The sequence below is a fragment of the Vulpes vulpes genome, chromosome 9, assembly GCF_048418805.1.
Source record: "Vulpes vulpes isolate BD-2025 chromosome 9, VulVul3, whole genome shotgun sequence".
Lineage (NCBI taxonomy): Eukaryota > Metazoa > Chordata > Mammalia > Carnivora > Canidae > Vulpes > Vulpes vulpes.
The window spans coordinates 16,987,162-17,002,415 of NC_132788.1; the positions used below are offsets into that span (position 1 = coordinate 16,987,162).

At 60.4% G+C, this 15,254-nt stretch overlaps 1 protein-coding gene across 7 annotated transcripts; it reads left to right on the forward strand.

Annotated features, from left to right (window-relative positions):
- The first annotated feature begins 946 nt into the window (after positions 1-946).
- Positions 947-14,992, forward strand: PDLIM2 (PDZ and LIM domain 2). Of its 7 annotated transcripts, none has more exons than XM_072719485.1 (10): positions 947-1,024; positions 3,383-3,477; positions 4,163-4,314; positions 6,909-6,978; positions 7,085-7,236; positions 7,382-7,460; positions 11,127-11,209; positions 11,457-11,602; positions 13,223-13,340; positions 14,422-14,992. In XM_072719485.1, exons 2-10 carry the CDS (start codon positions 3,385-3,387, stop codon positions 14,597-14,599), a joined length of 1,071 nt encoding a protein of 356 aa, XP_072575586.1. In that variant the 5' UTR covers positions 947-1,024; positions 3,383-3,384; the 3' UTR covers positions 14,600-14,992. The 7 variants fall into 7 exon arrangements, with proteins under 7 accessions (XP_072575586.1, XP_072575581.1, XP_072575582.1 ...); XM_072719480.1 differs by lacking the exon at positions 947-1,024 and adding an exon at positions 1,644-1,922 and having other exon boundaries at positions 3,358-3,477; XM_072719481.1 differs by lacking the exon at positions 947-1,024 and adding an exon at positions 1,767-1,907.
- Positions 14,993-15,254: the final 262 nt, after the last annotated feature.

A 15,254-nucleotide genomic window follows, 5' to 3' on the forward strand; every position in this document is an offset into this window, starting at 1 on the left:
AGGGATGCTCATCCTATTGGCTAGGTGAGCTGAGTGACTTGCCCAGGACCACAGAGTTGCTTAGACGGGGACAGTACTCCCTTCTGGTCCACAGGGTCTGGCCCTTGCTTAGTCAATTTTGTTTTTGTTGTGAGTTTTGTGAATGCACAAGCCACAGAGTAGAAATCCTACAGATTAACCTGTAGATGCTAGGGACTAGGGTGATGTCAGGAGCACAGAAAGACATAAAACAGAGGCCCTGCCACAAACTGGGGGTGAAGGAAGGGAAATGAATCCATTCACTCATTCAAACAATATTCATTCTATGATTAGCGAATGCTAATTGCTGTGTGCCAGACACTGTGCTAGGCTCGGGGAATGGAGCAGTGAACAAATCCCTCCCACCCTAAGAGGAACCTGCCCGTCAGCAGCTTCATGTGGGAGGACAGTCTGCAGACCGGTGTGTAAGGTATGCATTATCTCCATTTTATCCATGGGGAAACTGAGGAAATTACCCAAGGTCACGCTGTAAGAGGCAGATCTGACATTTGAGGCTAGGTCTGTGCGACTCCGAGGCTGCCCTTGCCTGTCCGGCAGTCTCCTGCTCCCTGGAGGGCCTCCAGTCTAGTTGTGGCGGGGAGAGCAGTGGTGTCCTGCAAAGAGGTCAATCCAGGAGGCCCGGGACTGCGGGGTGGGAGAGTGGCTTTCACACCTGGGGTGGGGGAGCCCGAGCAGGGAGCTGGAGGCTGCGCTGTCGCTGATGGCGCGGTCAGTGCAGGGAGGATGAGACGGGGCTGAGGTAGGCGGGGAGGGTGGCGGCAGGGTGGAAGGCAGGGTGGAAGGCAGGGTGGAAGGCAGGGTGGAAGGCACTCCTCGCAGGGGGAAGCCGAGGGAATGACTCACTCCCGAGCCAGGCAGCCTACAGCTGTGCCCACAGGTGTGCTTCCCTGAAAACAGCCCAGCCCCCCAGCGACCGTGCAAAGTGCCGGCCGGCGGGAGATGCGCCAGGACCGGTGACCCTCGGTCTCCGGGTGAAGGTGCCCGGGTATAGCTCTGGGGAACCGTGTGCCAGAGGGGTCTGGGCTGGGGCCTGGGGCCTGGGGGCTGGGGGCTGGGGCCTTCCCCTGGCTGCCGTCTCCCTAGCCCCGGAGCCTGGGTTCCAGGTGGCTGGCGAGAGGGGCCACACGGGCAGCGGGGGCCGGGGTGCCTGCTGCGGCTGGCGCACCCCAGGCAGGGCAGCAGAGGGCAGCCAGGAAGGGAAGCGGCGCCAGCCCGGACAGTGCCCGGCGACCCCCGCCGCGGCCCTGGGCTCGGGAGGTCGCCGGAGCGGAGCCGGCTTGCGGGTGTCTCGGCCGCGCGGCTCAGCGCCCCGCGGGCCCCAGCAGCCGCAGCCCGGGAGCGCCAAGGCCTCGGGGGCGGGGTGGGGGCGGGGTGGGGGCGGGGTGGGGGCGGCGGGCGGCCCCGCGTGGGGACCCGGGGGTGTCGGCCGCGCCCGCGCCGGCGTCGGAGCCCGGAGCGGGCGGGGGAGCCGAGCGGACCGCAGACGGACCCAGCCGGCCCGGGGTGCTGGGGGAGGCCCTGGGAAGGCGGGTGGGCGCGGCCGGCCTGGGAGAGCGTGGGGGGCGGCAGCCCCGGGGGGGCGGAGCCGCAGGGCACCTGGCGGGGGGCGGCCGCAGCCTGCAGGGGCCCGCGGGGGAGGCCGCGGCGGGGCGAGGGCCAGGTGGCCGCCGGGGCCGGGCTCGCGGAGGAGGCGGCGGCAGGGGCGGCCCCGGGATCACATGGGCGGAGGCAGGTCCCGGAGCCCCGGGCGGGCTCTCCCCAGAGTCGGGCGGCGGCGGCGGCGGCGGCGGCGGCTCCTCACCCGGCCTCCTTCCCTGCCCTTCCCTCCCGGGCCCGGCCGCCCAGCCCGACGGGTGAGCGGGAGCCAGGTGAGCGGGAGCCAGGTGAGCGGGAGCCAGGTGAGCGCGGCCAGGTGAGCGCGGCCCGGTGAGCGCGGCCCGGTGAGCGGGGCCAGGTGAGCGCGCCCACCTGCGCGCTGTCCGCACGGCCGGCTCCGGGGCCCTGGCGGCTCTGCGCGCTGCCGCCCCCTCCGCGCCCCGGCGCCCTCCCCGCAGCCTCCCGGAGGCGGCGCCCCCCGCGGTCTGGCCTTCCTCATCCCCGCGCCTCTGCTCCACGCCCGGCCCGCGGGCACCTTGGCCCCGGAGCGCACAGGGCGCCGGAGCTGGGAGAGCCGGGCCGACGGGCTGGGCACCTCCCCGCGGGCCGGGCGCGGAGTCCACCGCCGGCTCAAAGGTCTGAGAACGCGGGGGCTCAGCGCACTGCCAGCGCCGGCCCGGGGCCCGGGACCTGGCAGGGGCAGGGGCTAGGCCTGGGCAAAAGGCCGAGGAGAGGGCAGGCAGCCGGTTCTTGCTTGAGCGCCCTCTCCCCAGGTTCTTAAACTTGGGAAGCGGCCCCAGCGGCCTTGATCGATTCTGACAGCAATTGCGGTCTCTGGGCCTCCCCAGGGGCAGCCTCAGGGGGCTGCTGGGTAGGGTGGTGGCCCAGGCTGGCATTACAGCTTCCTGCCTGGATTGGCTCCTGACTCCATAACTAGAGGCTCAGGAAATCCTACAAGGGCTGGTCTGCAAGGACACTCCCTTGCCCAGCGGAGGGGCAGTGGATGGGAGGCCCGGGGCGCCAGCTAGCAGGCAGCATCAGTCAGCTCACCCTGCTGCTCATTGCCAGGGGGTGGATGTGCCCAGCCGGGCACATGAGCCCGTCCTTCTGGCTGGGGCTGTTCGGAGGGCAGCAGGCCGCTGGGGGTGGTGGGAAGCCCAGTCTTGCCTATCTGGACCACATTGCCAGGGGCCAGGCAGGCAGCCAGGAGGCCCCTCTGAGGACCCTGGGCCAGTCCCCACCCAGCCAACTACTGGGACAGTCTGCGGTGGCATCATCCCCTTGTTTGCTATCACTCCTGTTCCCAGAACACTGCCCTCCCCCAGAGTGGGGAGGAAGTACCTTGTGCAGTCAGTTTTGGGGACAGGAAGCGGGCCCTGAAGCGACTTAGCCTTGCTGGTGGAGGAGGGGGAGAGACAGGAAGCGGTGACATCTCCTACCACCTGCCTAGGCCTTTGCCCGCCTGTTCTCCTGTTCTCCATCCCGCAAGCCCCCGTGAGGCACCCTGACAGCCTGCCCTCTGGAAGCCGCGCTGCTGGAGATGGTGGCGGTGAAGGGGGGACTCAGAGTCATGGCTTCCCAGCGTGGGGGGAAGTGAAACTGGGGGGTGAGGAAGGGAGTTAGTCACTTCCTCTACCCTCCCCCTCACCCCCCTCCAGCCCCTAACTGGCTGCTCACTGGACCTGTCATCCCCTCTCTTCTGCTTCTCCTGCCACCTTACAGCGTCTCCATCCCTCTGCTTCCTCAGATATGGCGCTGACGGTGGATGTGGCGGGGCCAGGGCCCTGGGGCTTCCGGATCACTGGGGGCAGGGATTTCCACACGCCCATCATGGTGACCAAGGTAAGGGCTAGTTCCAGGAGCTAAGGAGGTACCCCCCAGAGGTAGGGTCTACCCTGCTCTGCACAGGCACCCTTCTTTGTTTATTCCGGAACCAGAGGTCTGCTGCTGGGAGTGTTAGCCTGGGGAGGACTGGGGCTCCATTGCCATGGGGATGCGATGACCACTCCGGGAACAGACTTCTAGGGAGTGAAAGGGAGCTGGGCCAAGTACAGGGCTCCTCTCTCCTTGGACACCAACCCTATACCTGCTGGCAGCCATTTGGGGAGTTTACTAGAACAGAAGCCCCAGGTCCTTGGCAGTTTCCTCTTGACCCAGGCCCAGGCCAGGGAGCGTTCGTGCCAACGGGCTGCATGCAGGCAGCCACCTGCATGGTGTGATGTGCACGGGCAGGGCTCTCTATCCTAAAGTACTTCCAAGTACAGTCCCTGAAATTCTGCCATTTCTTCGGGAGGCCCGGTGAGAACGCCAGTGCTGGGGTGAGGGGGGTGGCTCCCCTCCAGCTTTTGGAGGGCATGAGCCGATCAGCTGGGTGGAGCCTGCTGGGTTGGGGGACAAAGTGGGAAGCAGGGCAGCCTGCTTCAAACCAGCGTCTGTGTTCCCTGGGCAGGACAGAGAGAAACCCCCTCTCCTCCATCCCGACGGGAATGTCATCACTGTCTGAGCAGGGATATCTTATCCCCTACAGGTAACCGAGAGGGGCAAGGCTGAGGCTGCTGACCTCCGGCCTGGCGACATTATCGTGGCCATCAACGGGGAGAGCGCCGAGGGCATGCTCCATGCTGAGGCCCAGAGCAAGATCCGCCACAGCCCCTCACCCCTGCGGCTGCAGCTAGACCGGTAGGCCCTCCACCTCCGCTGGGCCCGCCAGCTTTCTTCTCTCTGCCAGCCTGCTGCACGGCGGCGGCGGTCCTCACCCCCCTGCCCTCAGCCCCACCCCGGCCTTCCTGGGCCCTTTGGGCTCATCTTTGAGAAGGTCCAGGCTCTGGGGCTGCAGCAGGGTGGGCTGGGGGGTGTCCCTGTGCATGGCTGGGCATGCAGCCATGGGCAGGGCAGGCTGGCATCAGCCACCTGGATGCCCGGGTTTGACGGGTTCCCAAGTGCGCAGGGTACAGGGTGTGGGCATGAAGTGGGTTGAAGAGGGGAAAGGTGTGCCTTAGGCTGGGTCTCCTGGGCCCCTGCCTCCAACAGAGGATGGCCTTGGTTCTGATCCTGGGGGTGGTTTGAGGGGTCTGTGAGCTCACTCAACATAGGACCCCTCGTTCCCTCCCCACTGCCTCTGGGGGCTGTGCTGGTGAAGGAAGATTCCTAGGCTTGGGTTTTCAGCCCGGAGGCCTGGTTGTGGGGGTGGGGGGAACAGGTGGCTCCTTGGGGTGGAGCGTCCAAGTGAGTCACAGGGCAAGAATGTTGGGAGATCCCCCAGCCAGGAGAACCCTCTGGGCAAGCCTTGAACCTGAGTCAGGCACCTCCAGCCTCTCTGCCATCCCCTCCCCTCACTTGGGCTCTCTCTGGGCCCTGGCTCCATGCCATCTCTTCACCCCCCACCATCCCACAGTGCTGCAGAAGCTGACTTCCGTGATGCTCTCATGACCCTGGCCCCATCCTGACTCCCTCCTCAGACTCATGAGTGTTTGCAGGAGTGGGGCCTAGAAGAGGAGGGTGGAGAGTAGCTTATGGCATATGTGAAGGGGACCAAAGTCTATAAGAGGCTGCAGAGTGGGGTGGCAGAGGGGCAGGGAGCTGCTGACGCCATCACTTCCTCACAGTTCCTTCTAGAGGGACCCAGTCCCATGAGGGAGTGGGCCTGGCTGAATCCCTCCAGGCCTCCAGCTCCATGTTGGGTAGGTCAAGATTCCCTGCCTCTTCTTTCTTTGGCCTCCTCCTAAACCCTCCGAGTCTCCCCCATGTCAGGAGGCCACTTGGGCACCCAGAAGCTCTATGGCAGGAAGCAGTACTCTGGACTGGAGCCCGAGCCCGAGCTTGAGCTCCCTTCACTCTGGCTCCACACCCCTCCCTGGGGAGGCTGAGGCTGTGGCTGCTGTGGTGTGCGATGACTGAGGTTCTTGTTGACCTCTCTGGAAGTGACCCAACATCTAGGAATGGTGTAGTGGGATTGGGACATGGTGGGCTTTTTCTTCATCCTCAGCCAGCCCCAGCCCTCCCATGGCTTCCTGTTCAAGGCTCCAGTGGGAAGGGCTTTGGAGGGGGGTCCCCAGGGAGCTGAGGTAAGGGCACCTCTTTTCTGGGTGACTTGGTGATAGGTGGGGGGGTTGGGGCTGCTTGTTGCTTTAGCTCTCTGGGTCCTGTGGGGGGATGGAGGCACAGGCTCCACCCTTTGTTGGCTTCAGAAGGGACCAGGAATGACCCTCTCAAAGGTATTCCAAGCCATTAGCAGCTGGTGGCGGACAGCATCTGGCTGGGCAGAGGAGAGTGGGCGGCTGGCCTGACCATTGTTGGGCTTTAGGAAATCGCTTTCTCTCTCTGGGCTTCAGTTTCTCCATGGGTGCAAGATAAAGGATTATTGATGTGAAATCAGCAATCTCCCCCAAAATTAATCTACAAACTGATGCTGACCAGTGACAAAGTCTGGATGAAATGCAAAAAAAAAAAAAAAAAAAAAGGATCCCTGGGTGGCTCAGCAGTTTGGCGCCTGCGTTTGGCCCAGGGCACAGAATCGAGTCCCACATCGGGCTCCCGGCATGGAGCCTGCTTCTCCCTCCTCCTGTGTCTCTGCCTCTCTCTCTCTCTTTCTCTATGTCTATCATAAATAAGTAAATAAATAAATCTTTTAAAAAAATTAAAAGAGGGGTGCCTGGCTGGCTCAGTCAGTGGAGCATGCAACTCTTCATCTAGGGGTCGTGAGCTTGAGCCCCATGTTGAACATAGCAATTACTTAAAAAAAAAAAGAGGAGTGGTTGGGTGGCTGAGTTAGTGAAGCATCTGGCTTTGGCTCAGTTCATGGTCTTGGGGTCCTGGGACCGAGCCCCACGTCGGAGTTCCACACTCATTGAGGAGTCTGCTTCTCCCTCTCCCTCTGCCCTTTCCCCTGCTTATGCTGTCTCTCAAATAAATAAATACATACATAAATAAATAAATAATCTTTTAAAAAAAGGAATAAAAAGAAAAGAGAAAAGAAAAAGACAGGGGATACTGTGAGGAGTTTTTAACAAAATTGAATTTATGAAGTATGTCCAGTCTACATATTGATGCTAAATTGTCCTTTCCTTGGAGAAATGGCGGTGGTTGTTGATAATGATTGTTTGTTTTGAATTTGGCAAAGTTGCAAGTTGACAACCTGATATCCACTATCCACGTTTTGAACATTTTACTAATCTTGAGAATCTGTTGTGGGACCAGCTGGAATCTGCAGCCCCTGTCAGGTTAGGAGGGTTCCAGGACTCCTGTGACTTGCCTCCCCCCCGGCCTCTCCTCAGGTCTCGGGCCGCTTCCCCCAGGCAGACCAATGGGGAAAGCTCTGTGGAAGTGCTGGCCACTCGCTTCCAGGTAGGATGGGGCCTTCTGGGAACTCCAGCACCCTGAAGTGAAGGGGAGCCCTGAGGGGCAGGGCCGGGAGGGGCTGGGTGCCACCCTCCCAGCCTTCTCTCCACAGGGCTCTGTGAGGACCCACTCGGACAGCCAGTCCTCCTTGCGGTCTTCCTGCTCCAGCCCCTGCTCCTCCAGCCCCCAGCCGGGCAGCCCCTTCTCTGCCCTGCCCCCCAGCAGCCCGCACACCCTCCCTGGGGAGGCTGTGGTCAGTCGCAGGTGAGCGCACAGGGTGGGGTCCAGACCAGGCCCCTCAGTCTCCATAGCTGGGTTTAGGGGAGCCTGAGGGCACACGCTCTGTGTCCCTGAGGCAGGCGGGGGTGGGGGGATGCCTGGCACCCAGCTGCCCTTGCCTGCATTTCAGTTTCCAGAACCTGGCACATTCCCCGGGACCCACTGCTGCTGACCGCTTTTCCTATGGGGGCCGACCTGGAAGCCGCCAGGTGAGGATACCTGGGGGGAGGACAGAGCCTCCCATCCTGGTTGGTTGCTGCCCACCAGCAGGACCCACTCAGGTCCCACTTGGGCAGCTGGGGCCTCCATTTCCCAGCACCAAGCACGCCCCTCTCCCCAGCCAGGAGGCCGTTGTGTCTGTGGTGGGCCGCCCTCTCTGTGCCCCAGCCCTGCCTGGCCAGTCCCCAGCCGCCTTCTACCTCTTGCACTCCCACTTGCCGCCTCCCCTCCTCCTGCTAGCTTCCTCCCTTCCTGAGTGTTTCTCTTGGGCCAGGGCTGAAATAGTTTTGCTGCTGTTGTTGGGATGGTTCCCTTTGGCTCTGGCTGCATCTCTTGAACACATTCCTCCCCATTCCAAGTCCCATGCCCACCCCCAACTCCTGTCCCCCCATCCCCTTTCCTCCTCCTCTGACTCAGCCCAGAGAACCACCACCAGTGGGACTGTGGTTCTGCCTCAAGTTGCATTTGGCTTACTTTCTGTCTGCCCCCCTCCCTGCCCTTCTACCCTGGACACCCCCCACTGGGTCCCACTGTGAACTGGTGACAGGCCCCGCCTTCCCTGCCTTGGTGGTATTTCTCCTCTCTAAGGGCAGGGGTGAGGAAGTGAGGGAGTGAGGCCACAGCTGCTGGCGGCAGAGTTGGGGGGGGGCATGTCCAGCCTTGGGGTGAAGGGGATGAGGCCCAGCCGCTGGAATCCTACCTCCCGGTTGATTTTGCATTCCAGAAGGCAGAGCCTTTGGAGATGGCTGGGGGAGGGTATTAGAAACTGGGGGCTCTGGAGAAGGAGAGGGAGGGCTCCTGTGGGGGAGCCCATGGTAGGGCCCCTCCAGTGACTTGTTGTGGGCCTACTCAGTGGCCTGCCAGGCAGTGTGGGCATGGAGATGCCTTCGATAAGATCCCCGTCTTTAAAGAATGTGAAATGTAGTTGGGAGATAAGACAAACATGTAAAGCAGTTCTGGAACAATTAAGAACTGAACAGTGTGGTCTTAATTATAAAAGCAGGAGGCATTCTGGGAGGGGAGAGGAGTGTCGGCTGGGTGGCCTGAGAAGGCTTTGTCAGGAATTTTGCTGGACGTCGGAGGTAGGACTGGGTAGGGTTTAGATTAGGGGATGATAAGCCAGGGAGATGGGAAAGTGGTGTACCAGCAAGACCTGGCATGTTTGGGGTGGCGGTGGGGTGGGGAGGGGAGGGGCTTCTCTGGGAGATCTTTGGGGTGGAGACCAGCTGAAAATCCGCTTGGCCCAGGGCATGGCTGGAGAGGGTCCATCATCTTGGCCTTCTTCCCTGCAGCCTCCCTAACTTGGGCAAACGGGAGATGCTGGTGGTACAGGGTGTGGCTCCCAAGCCCGCAGCAGCACCTTGGAACCTATTAGAAATGCTAATTCTCAGGTCCTAGCCTGAGATGCAGGAGTGAGGGTGCGGAGCAGGGGCACCAATATGTGTTTTCAGAAGCCCTCAGGGACCCGATGCAAAGACTTGAAGACCACCCATGCTGTGTAAACAGGAGCCCTGGGCTGGGTGGTAGGGAGACGTGGCTTAGTACCACCGCCACCATCTAACCTTGGATAAGCCCCTCTTGCTCTCTCTGGACCTCAGAGTTAGTCTCCATGCTCTGAGTTTCCTTCTTTGGCCTGAGGACCGTGGTCATTCCCTCGACAAACTTTTATTGAGCAGTTGCTTTGTGTCAGGCACCCTTCTAGGCCCTGGGGATGCACTGGTGGATAAACAGAAATTCCTAACCCAATGAAGCTTTGCATTCTGGCCTATAAAGGAGGCTGTGGTCAGATGGTGTGGGAGTCACAGGGCCCCACACCTCCCTCTTAGGAGTCACTGTGTACTTTTAGCACCTTCAAGGCTCTAAGAAGTCCCATGAGAAATAGATTTAATTTTATTAATTTCCTAAACTTTATTTATTTATTTTTCCTAAACTTACTTTAACAACAGAATTTCTCCTGGCGTTCCCTGCCCCACACCTGCAACTCACTTATTAACGTCCCCGTGTTCACCAGAACACATTTTGAGAGATGTTGGCTATAGATGAGCCCTTTCACCCCCTGTACTTGGGGATGAAGGTTCCTGCAGGTGTCCCTAGCTGACCAGGAGGGAGGGAGGAGGAAGGCAGAGCTGCTCCCCAGTAAGGGGGTTGGGCCCCTTTCCACCAGGGCACAGTGGTCTTTCAGGAGGAAGGGGGGTAGAGGTGACTGTAGATGAGGTGCCCCCACCCCAGTCTGCCAGGGCCAGGGCCTTGCTGCTGGCTCCTGAGCTGGCTGGGGCTCCACTGAGCCCAGGGCACAGGACACCACCAGCCTTTATGGTGCCCTTCTGGAAACTGGAAGTTGCCACGTCTGGGTGGGCACATGCCTTGGTGTGCAGATGTGAAGTGAAGGGAGCACCCCTCTGGCTGGTTGGCACGGGGACTTGGCTTGCCAAGAGCGCCTGGGTGGATTTCAGCGCCCCCTCCTGGCTAGCTGCTGCCCCTGTGTGGGCACGTGCTGACTTCAGATGGCTAAACGGGACATGGTTCTTTTTTTTTTTTTTTTTTGGGGACATGGTTCTTAAGTAGCAGGGGCTGACTGTCCTTCCTGAGGAAACCATCTTACCATGTCGACTGCGTGGCATTGAGAGCACGAGGAATGTAGGCAGGTGGAAGGGGGCTGCAGGGGTGAGGGTCTAGGGCTGTCTTCTTAAAACTCTCAAGTTTCTGCTTTTAGCTTAAAAATTCATAGGGCTTTATCGTTTGATCCCATAATTTGTCCCTGATTTTGAATTTTAAAATTGAGGGGATTTGGGGATCGCCTGGGTGGCTCAGTGGTTGAGCACCTGCCTTTGGCCCAGGGTGTGATCCTGGAGTCCCGGGATCAAGTCCCACACTGGGGTCCCTGCGGGGAGCCTGCTTCTCCCTCTGCCTGTGTCTCTGCTTCTCTGTGTTTCATGAATAAATAAATAAAATCTTTAAAAAATAAAATAAAATAAAATAAAATAAAATAAAATTGAGGGAATTTGGCCTTCTGGGGAACTGTGCTCCCAGCATGGTATGCTGTGGCCTGTCTGGTTGTGGCTGGGTGGGGCTCCCTCTTTCCCTGGGGGTGGCCAGAGATAGGAAGCAGGGGAGGAGGGGTGGGTGCAGAGGTGCAGGCCAGAAAGGGGAGCAACAGGGAATTCGAAGGCAAGATTTCCACTGGACAGCAAGTGTAAAGAGCCCCGGATGGACAGCACACACCTGGAGAGGGGGCACTGCTGCTGGCACATGGGCCGCAAATGGGCTTGACCCCCCAAGGCTCCAGGGCAGCCAGGAGAGGCCCACCAGCCCACACCTGGGACAGGAGGCTTGTGCAGGGGCGAGGTCCCAGGTGCAGCCCCAGCCCTGCCCCTGGAGGGGTCTCAGGCCCTTCACTCCATGTTTCCCCGACCTCACCGCAGGAGGATCTGCTTCCCCTCTGCTGTCCAGCCCCTGCCCAATCTCCTGGCGGGGCCTCTGCACCTCCGTAGGTGGGTGTAGGTGGGTGCTGGCCGCTGGCCGCCCGGTACCCCGGGGCCTGCAGGGGCCCTGCTGGTCAGCGGGGGCCGCGCGCCCCCTGGTGGTGGGCCTGGGGGCGGGCGGGCGGCCCGAGGCTGCAGCCGCGACTCCTCCCCTGGTGCCTCGCTGTCCCGCAGGCCGGCCTCGGCGGCGCTGGCGACGCGGCGGTGCTGGTGCTGCCGCCTTCCCCGTGTCCCTGTCCCTCCAGCCCCAGGCTCAGGTACCGGCGGGGCCCGGGGGGGTGGGGGGGTCCCGGAGGGCCTGGGAGGGCCTGAGGCCGACGGGCTTTCCAGAGAAGAGGGATGGGGTAGTGGGGAGGTGGGGGGGGGGCTTGGCTTTCCTCGGAGTCCCCCCGGAATCCCCTCCCCTGGGTCTCCCCTGGGGCACTCTTTCCCTGCCCCCATGCTGGCGCTCAGACCCAGGGAGGGACCCTCACTCCTGGCTGCCTCCCGTCCCCGTCCCCGCAGTGCGGACTCCGAAAGGGGAAGCCACCTTCTGGACGAGGACTCCGAAGTCTACAAGATGCTGCAGGAAAATCGCGAGGGGCGGGTGGCCCCCCGGCAGTCCAGCTCCTTTCGGCTCTTGCAGGAAGCCCTGGAGGCTGAGGAGAAAGGTGAGTCCCGGGGGGGGGGGGGCTGGGGGTTCCAACCCCCAGGGTAGGAAGGAGGTTCCAGCAGGACACCCCTGGGCCCCGACTGGACGTGATATTGAACTAGTATTTCTTAAGTGCTCATCACAGGAGTAGACACCAGAGGGGGGTTCCAGCACGAAAGGAGCTTTCACGCTGGTCGGTCTGGTAGGGGGGTGCACCCAGAGGTGCTGGTAGGGGGGTGCACCCAGAGGTGCTGGTAGGGGTGCACCTAGAGGTGCTCGCTGGGATCAGGAAGCGTGTCAAGGGAAGCATAAGGTGGGGGGCAGGGTCCCCAGGCAGGGCTTCACAGAGGAAGGTGGGTTTGACTTGACTCTTGAAGAAAGATCAAGACTTTTAACAAACGGCCTTAAGATGGCGGCTGGGAGTTGGGGCCTCAGAGAGGACACCAAAAAAAAAAAAAAAAAAAAAAAAGATGGTGGCAGGGAGCTCGCGGCCTGTGGTGGCTGTGGCTGGCTGGCAGCTGGAGGGCTTGGTGTGGGAGCCCGAGCAGCGGGGCCTGGCAGCGCGGAAGGCGGTCTCGGAGGTCACGTCCTGGCTGAGAGGTGTCGTGTGCCCGGCTGAGGAGTGCCCTGACCCGGGAGGGCCGCGTGCATAATGCCAGGCGCTGCCTCCCGGATGCCGAAGTGAGCAGGAAGAGAGGGACGGGCCCTTGCCGGCCACTCGGTGATTCATTGGACAGACATTTACTGTGCCTGCCGGGTGGGCCAGGGGTGTGCGGAGCGTGGGCCGAGCGCAGTCGGGCACCTGTCCGCCCTAGAGGAGCTGTTGATGGGCAGACAGGCCTGCGCAGCTCCTGAGGTGGCTGTAGCTGTACTGTGTGTGCGTGTGTGCGCGTGCGTGCGCGCTGCCCCCGTGCAGGGGAGAGGCGAGAGGCCCGGCCTGAGCACTGGCTACAGGGAGGCAGACGGTGGGGCGGTCGGGAGGATCAACAGCCTCACCAGCACAGTATCTGGTGGCTCCTTTCAACTCTGACATTCAGCTCCTGGGATGTTCACTGCGGTCAGAGGGCAGGGAGCCAGTCTTGTGCATCATCACCCTGAGGCCTTGGTGGAGCCCGGGACGGGGCCCAGGGAGAGGGGTGGGGGGAGCACAGACAGTCGGTGACTCCACGGCTCAAGCCTTGGCGTCCTTGGCGGCCAACAGGGACCATACCCGCCCAGGAACATCTGTGCTTCATCTCAGTGTTGTTCCAAGGCTCACATGCAACAGTGTCCATAAAAGCTCTCTGAAAACTGTATAAAGGTATTGTGGTGCTGCTATTATCTGTTATTACCATCTTTTAATTAATATCATCACGACTGGATCACGAGAGGAAACGCCTGCTTGGTGGGAGGTGGTAGCCACAGCACAGACGCTCTTCGGATCCCTTAGCTTGGGCTGACTGTGCCTTAGCCAAGGAGCTGCCGTGATCACTCTCTTCTTCTATTACCTACCTGCCTCACACCCAGTGTTCCTTTGGAGGTGCATAAGAGCACCTCTTAGGAGTCCGTGTGCGAGGAGTGTGCAAGGATCAATACAGCCTGGGGGCTGCCGCTGGTGGATGACTCTAATGTGTCTGTCTGCACCCCCCACCCCTCCCAGGTGGCACACCTGCCTTCCTGCCCAGCCTGCTGAGCCCCCAGTCCTCCCTGCCCACCTCCAGGGCCCTGGCCACCCCACCCAAGCTCCACACGTGTGAGAAGTGCGGCACCAGCATTGTGTGAGTATTGGCGGCTGGGAGGCAGGCACGCCCAGGCAGGGCCCTGCGGGGGGTGGGGGTGGGGGGTGGGGGGTGGAGCCTGGGATGCCCTCTGGAGGACTCTGCAGAGAACAGCCTGTCTCGGCCCCTGGAGGGGGTGGGGTGGGGTTTGTGGGTTATTTTCAGGCTTCTTACAGCCTTGCTGGCTTCTTCCTGCTGCATCTCCTCCTTCCTGGTCTCTCTCCCCCACCCTGGAGGAGGAGGAGGAAGAAGAAATGCTACTGCTTCTGATTGCTCTCCAATAATCTCAAAGCCTCTGGAGATATGCCTCTAGATGAGGTGCCTCCTCCTGGAAAATTTTGCTCTTCCCCCCTCCCTCACCCCCTTTGGAAAGAGATTTTCCAGAGGTAGGTTCATTTTTCTCAGTGGGTGGCATTATAATGCAGCCACATTCTCTGGCAAATTGCTGAAAGCCCACTCCCCCTGCCATAAATTTCTTAACGTGCAGTGTGCAGTGTTGACGAGCGAGCGGATGACTCACCTTAGGCAAAGCCCTTAGCCTCTGCGGGCTTTTGTGATCCCCCTGCGGGATGGGATACTGCTCATGCCTGTTGTGCAGATGCGAGTGGTGTATCTCAGAGCAGGGGGCAGAGCTCCCCAGGGCTCCTTAGACGGATGGCTGGCCCATGCCTCAGAGCTTCCTCTTTGGGGATCCCTGGCCCCAGAATTTGCATTTCCGACTTGTCCCCAGGGGTTGCAATACTGAGGGTCCTGGTACCTGGGACCACATTTTGAGAACCACTGCTCCATTAACAACCCAGAAAATTCAGGATGGAGTATGTCTGCCTTTGTGTAAAGGAGAAAGGACTCCTTTTTTTTTTTTTTTAAACTAGAGGTCCTAGGGGTGGGGGTTGGGAGTTATTGAAGTGAGAGCCCCAAAGGAAGCCTCAGGGAGTCCAGGGTCTGAGATTTGGGGATCTTCCCTGACTCTGGGCTGGGAACTAGGCTACTGGGAAATGAGAATGGCAGCGTCCTGCCTGTCGCCCCATCTCCACCCCAACGCCCCAGGCTAATGGCTCTCCCCTCTCCATCGCCCCTGCAGGAACCATGCTGTACGCATCCAGGAGGGGCGCTACCGTCACCCGGGCTGCTACTCCTGTGCAGACTGTGGGCTGAACCTGAAGATGCGGGGGCACTTTTGGGTGGGAGACGAGCTGTACTGTGAGAAGCATGCCCGCCAGCGCTACTCCTCACCCCCCACCCTCAGCTCCCAGGCCTGAGCTCCTGGCTGTGCTCTCAGCCTGCCCTCAACTCTGTGGGCACCTATATAGCAAGGCCATGCCAAAAGCAAGTTGGCAGGGAAGGGTGGTGGCAGGTGGTGGGGTTCTGCCCTCCGCGCTAGGTGAGGCCAGGGCCTGGGACCTGTCCTCATGCACGGTCTCACCATCCCAGGCTTCTGCTAGGTACTCTCACTTTCCCCCGCAGGACAGACTGTGCACCAAAGTCTGAGGTGGGCACTGCATTGGGTATCTCTGTGCAACAGGGGTTAGGTGGGGGATGTGACACAGAGATAAATATGTAGAAAGAGAGGGGTGGGCCAGAGGCTAAAGGTATTCACTCTGTATAGTTTTCACATATGAGTTCTATAAATATATATACATGGACAAAACAAAGTAGATCCTTTCTCTCCTTCCCAGCCCGGGCCCCTGGGGACGAGCTTCTCTCTACCACTGGGGAGAAAGTCCTTATTGGCATAATTTTTTCCCTTTTATTTCCCTCCCTCCCATGAACCCCTGCCTTACCAGGTGCTTCACTATGTGATCCCCCTTACTGAAAGGCTTGCTTCTTTTAGTGGAAGGTTGTGCTCTTTCTGGACAACTTCCCCTCTTTTTTAAAAACAATTTTATTTTATTATTTTTAAAGATTTTATTCATC

Excerpts from the sequence above, each read along its gene's own strand:
- PDLIM2 (XM_072719480.1), top strand. The coding sequence starts at position 1,758 with ATGGGCGGAGGCAGGTCCCGGAGCCCCGGGCGGGCTCTCCCCAGAGTC. Across the intron at positions 11,210-11,456 it reads CCCTCCAGCCCCAGGCTCAG|TGCGGACTCCGAAAGGGGAA; the intron begins GTACCGGCGGGG and ends CCGTCCCCGCAG. Across the intron at positions 13,341-14,421 it reads AAGTGCGGCACCAGCATTGT|GAACCATGCTGTACGCATCC; the intron begins GTGAGTATTGGC and ends TCGCCCCTGCAG.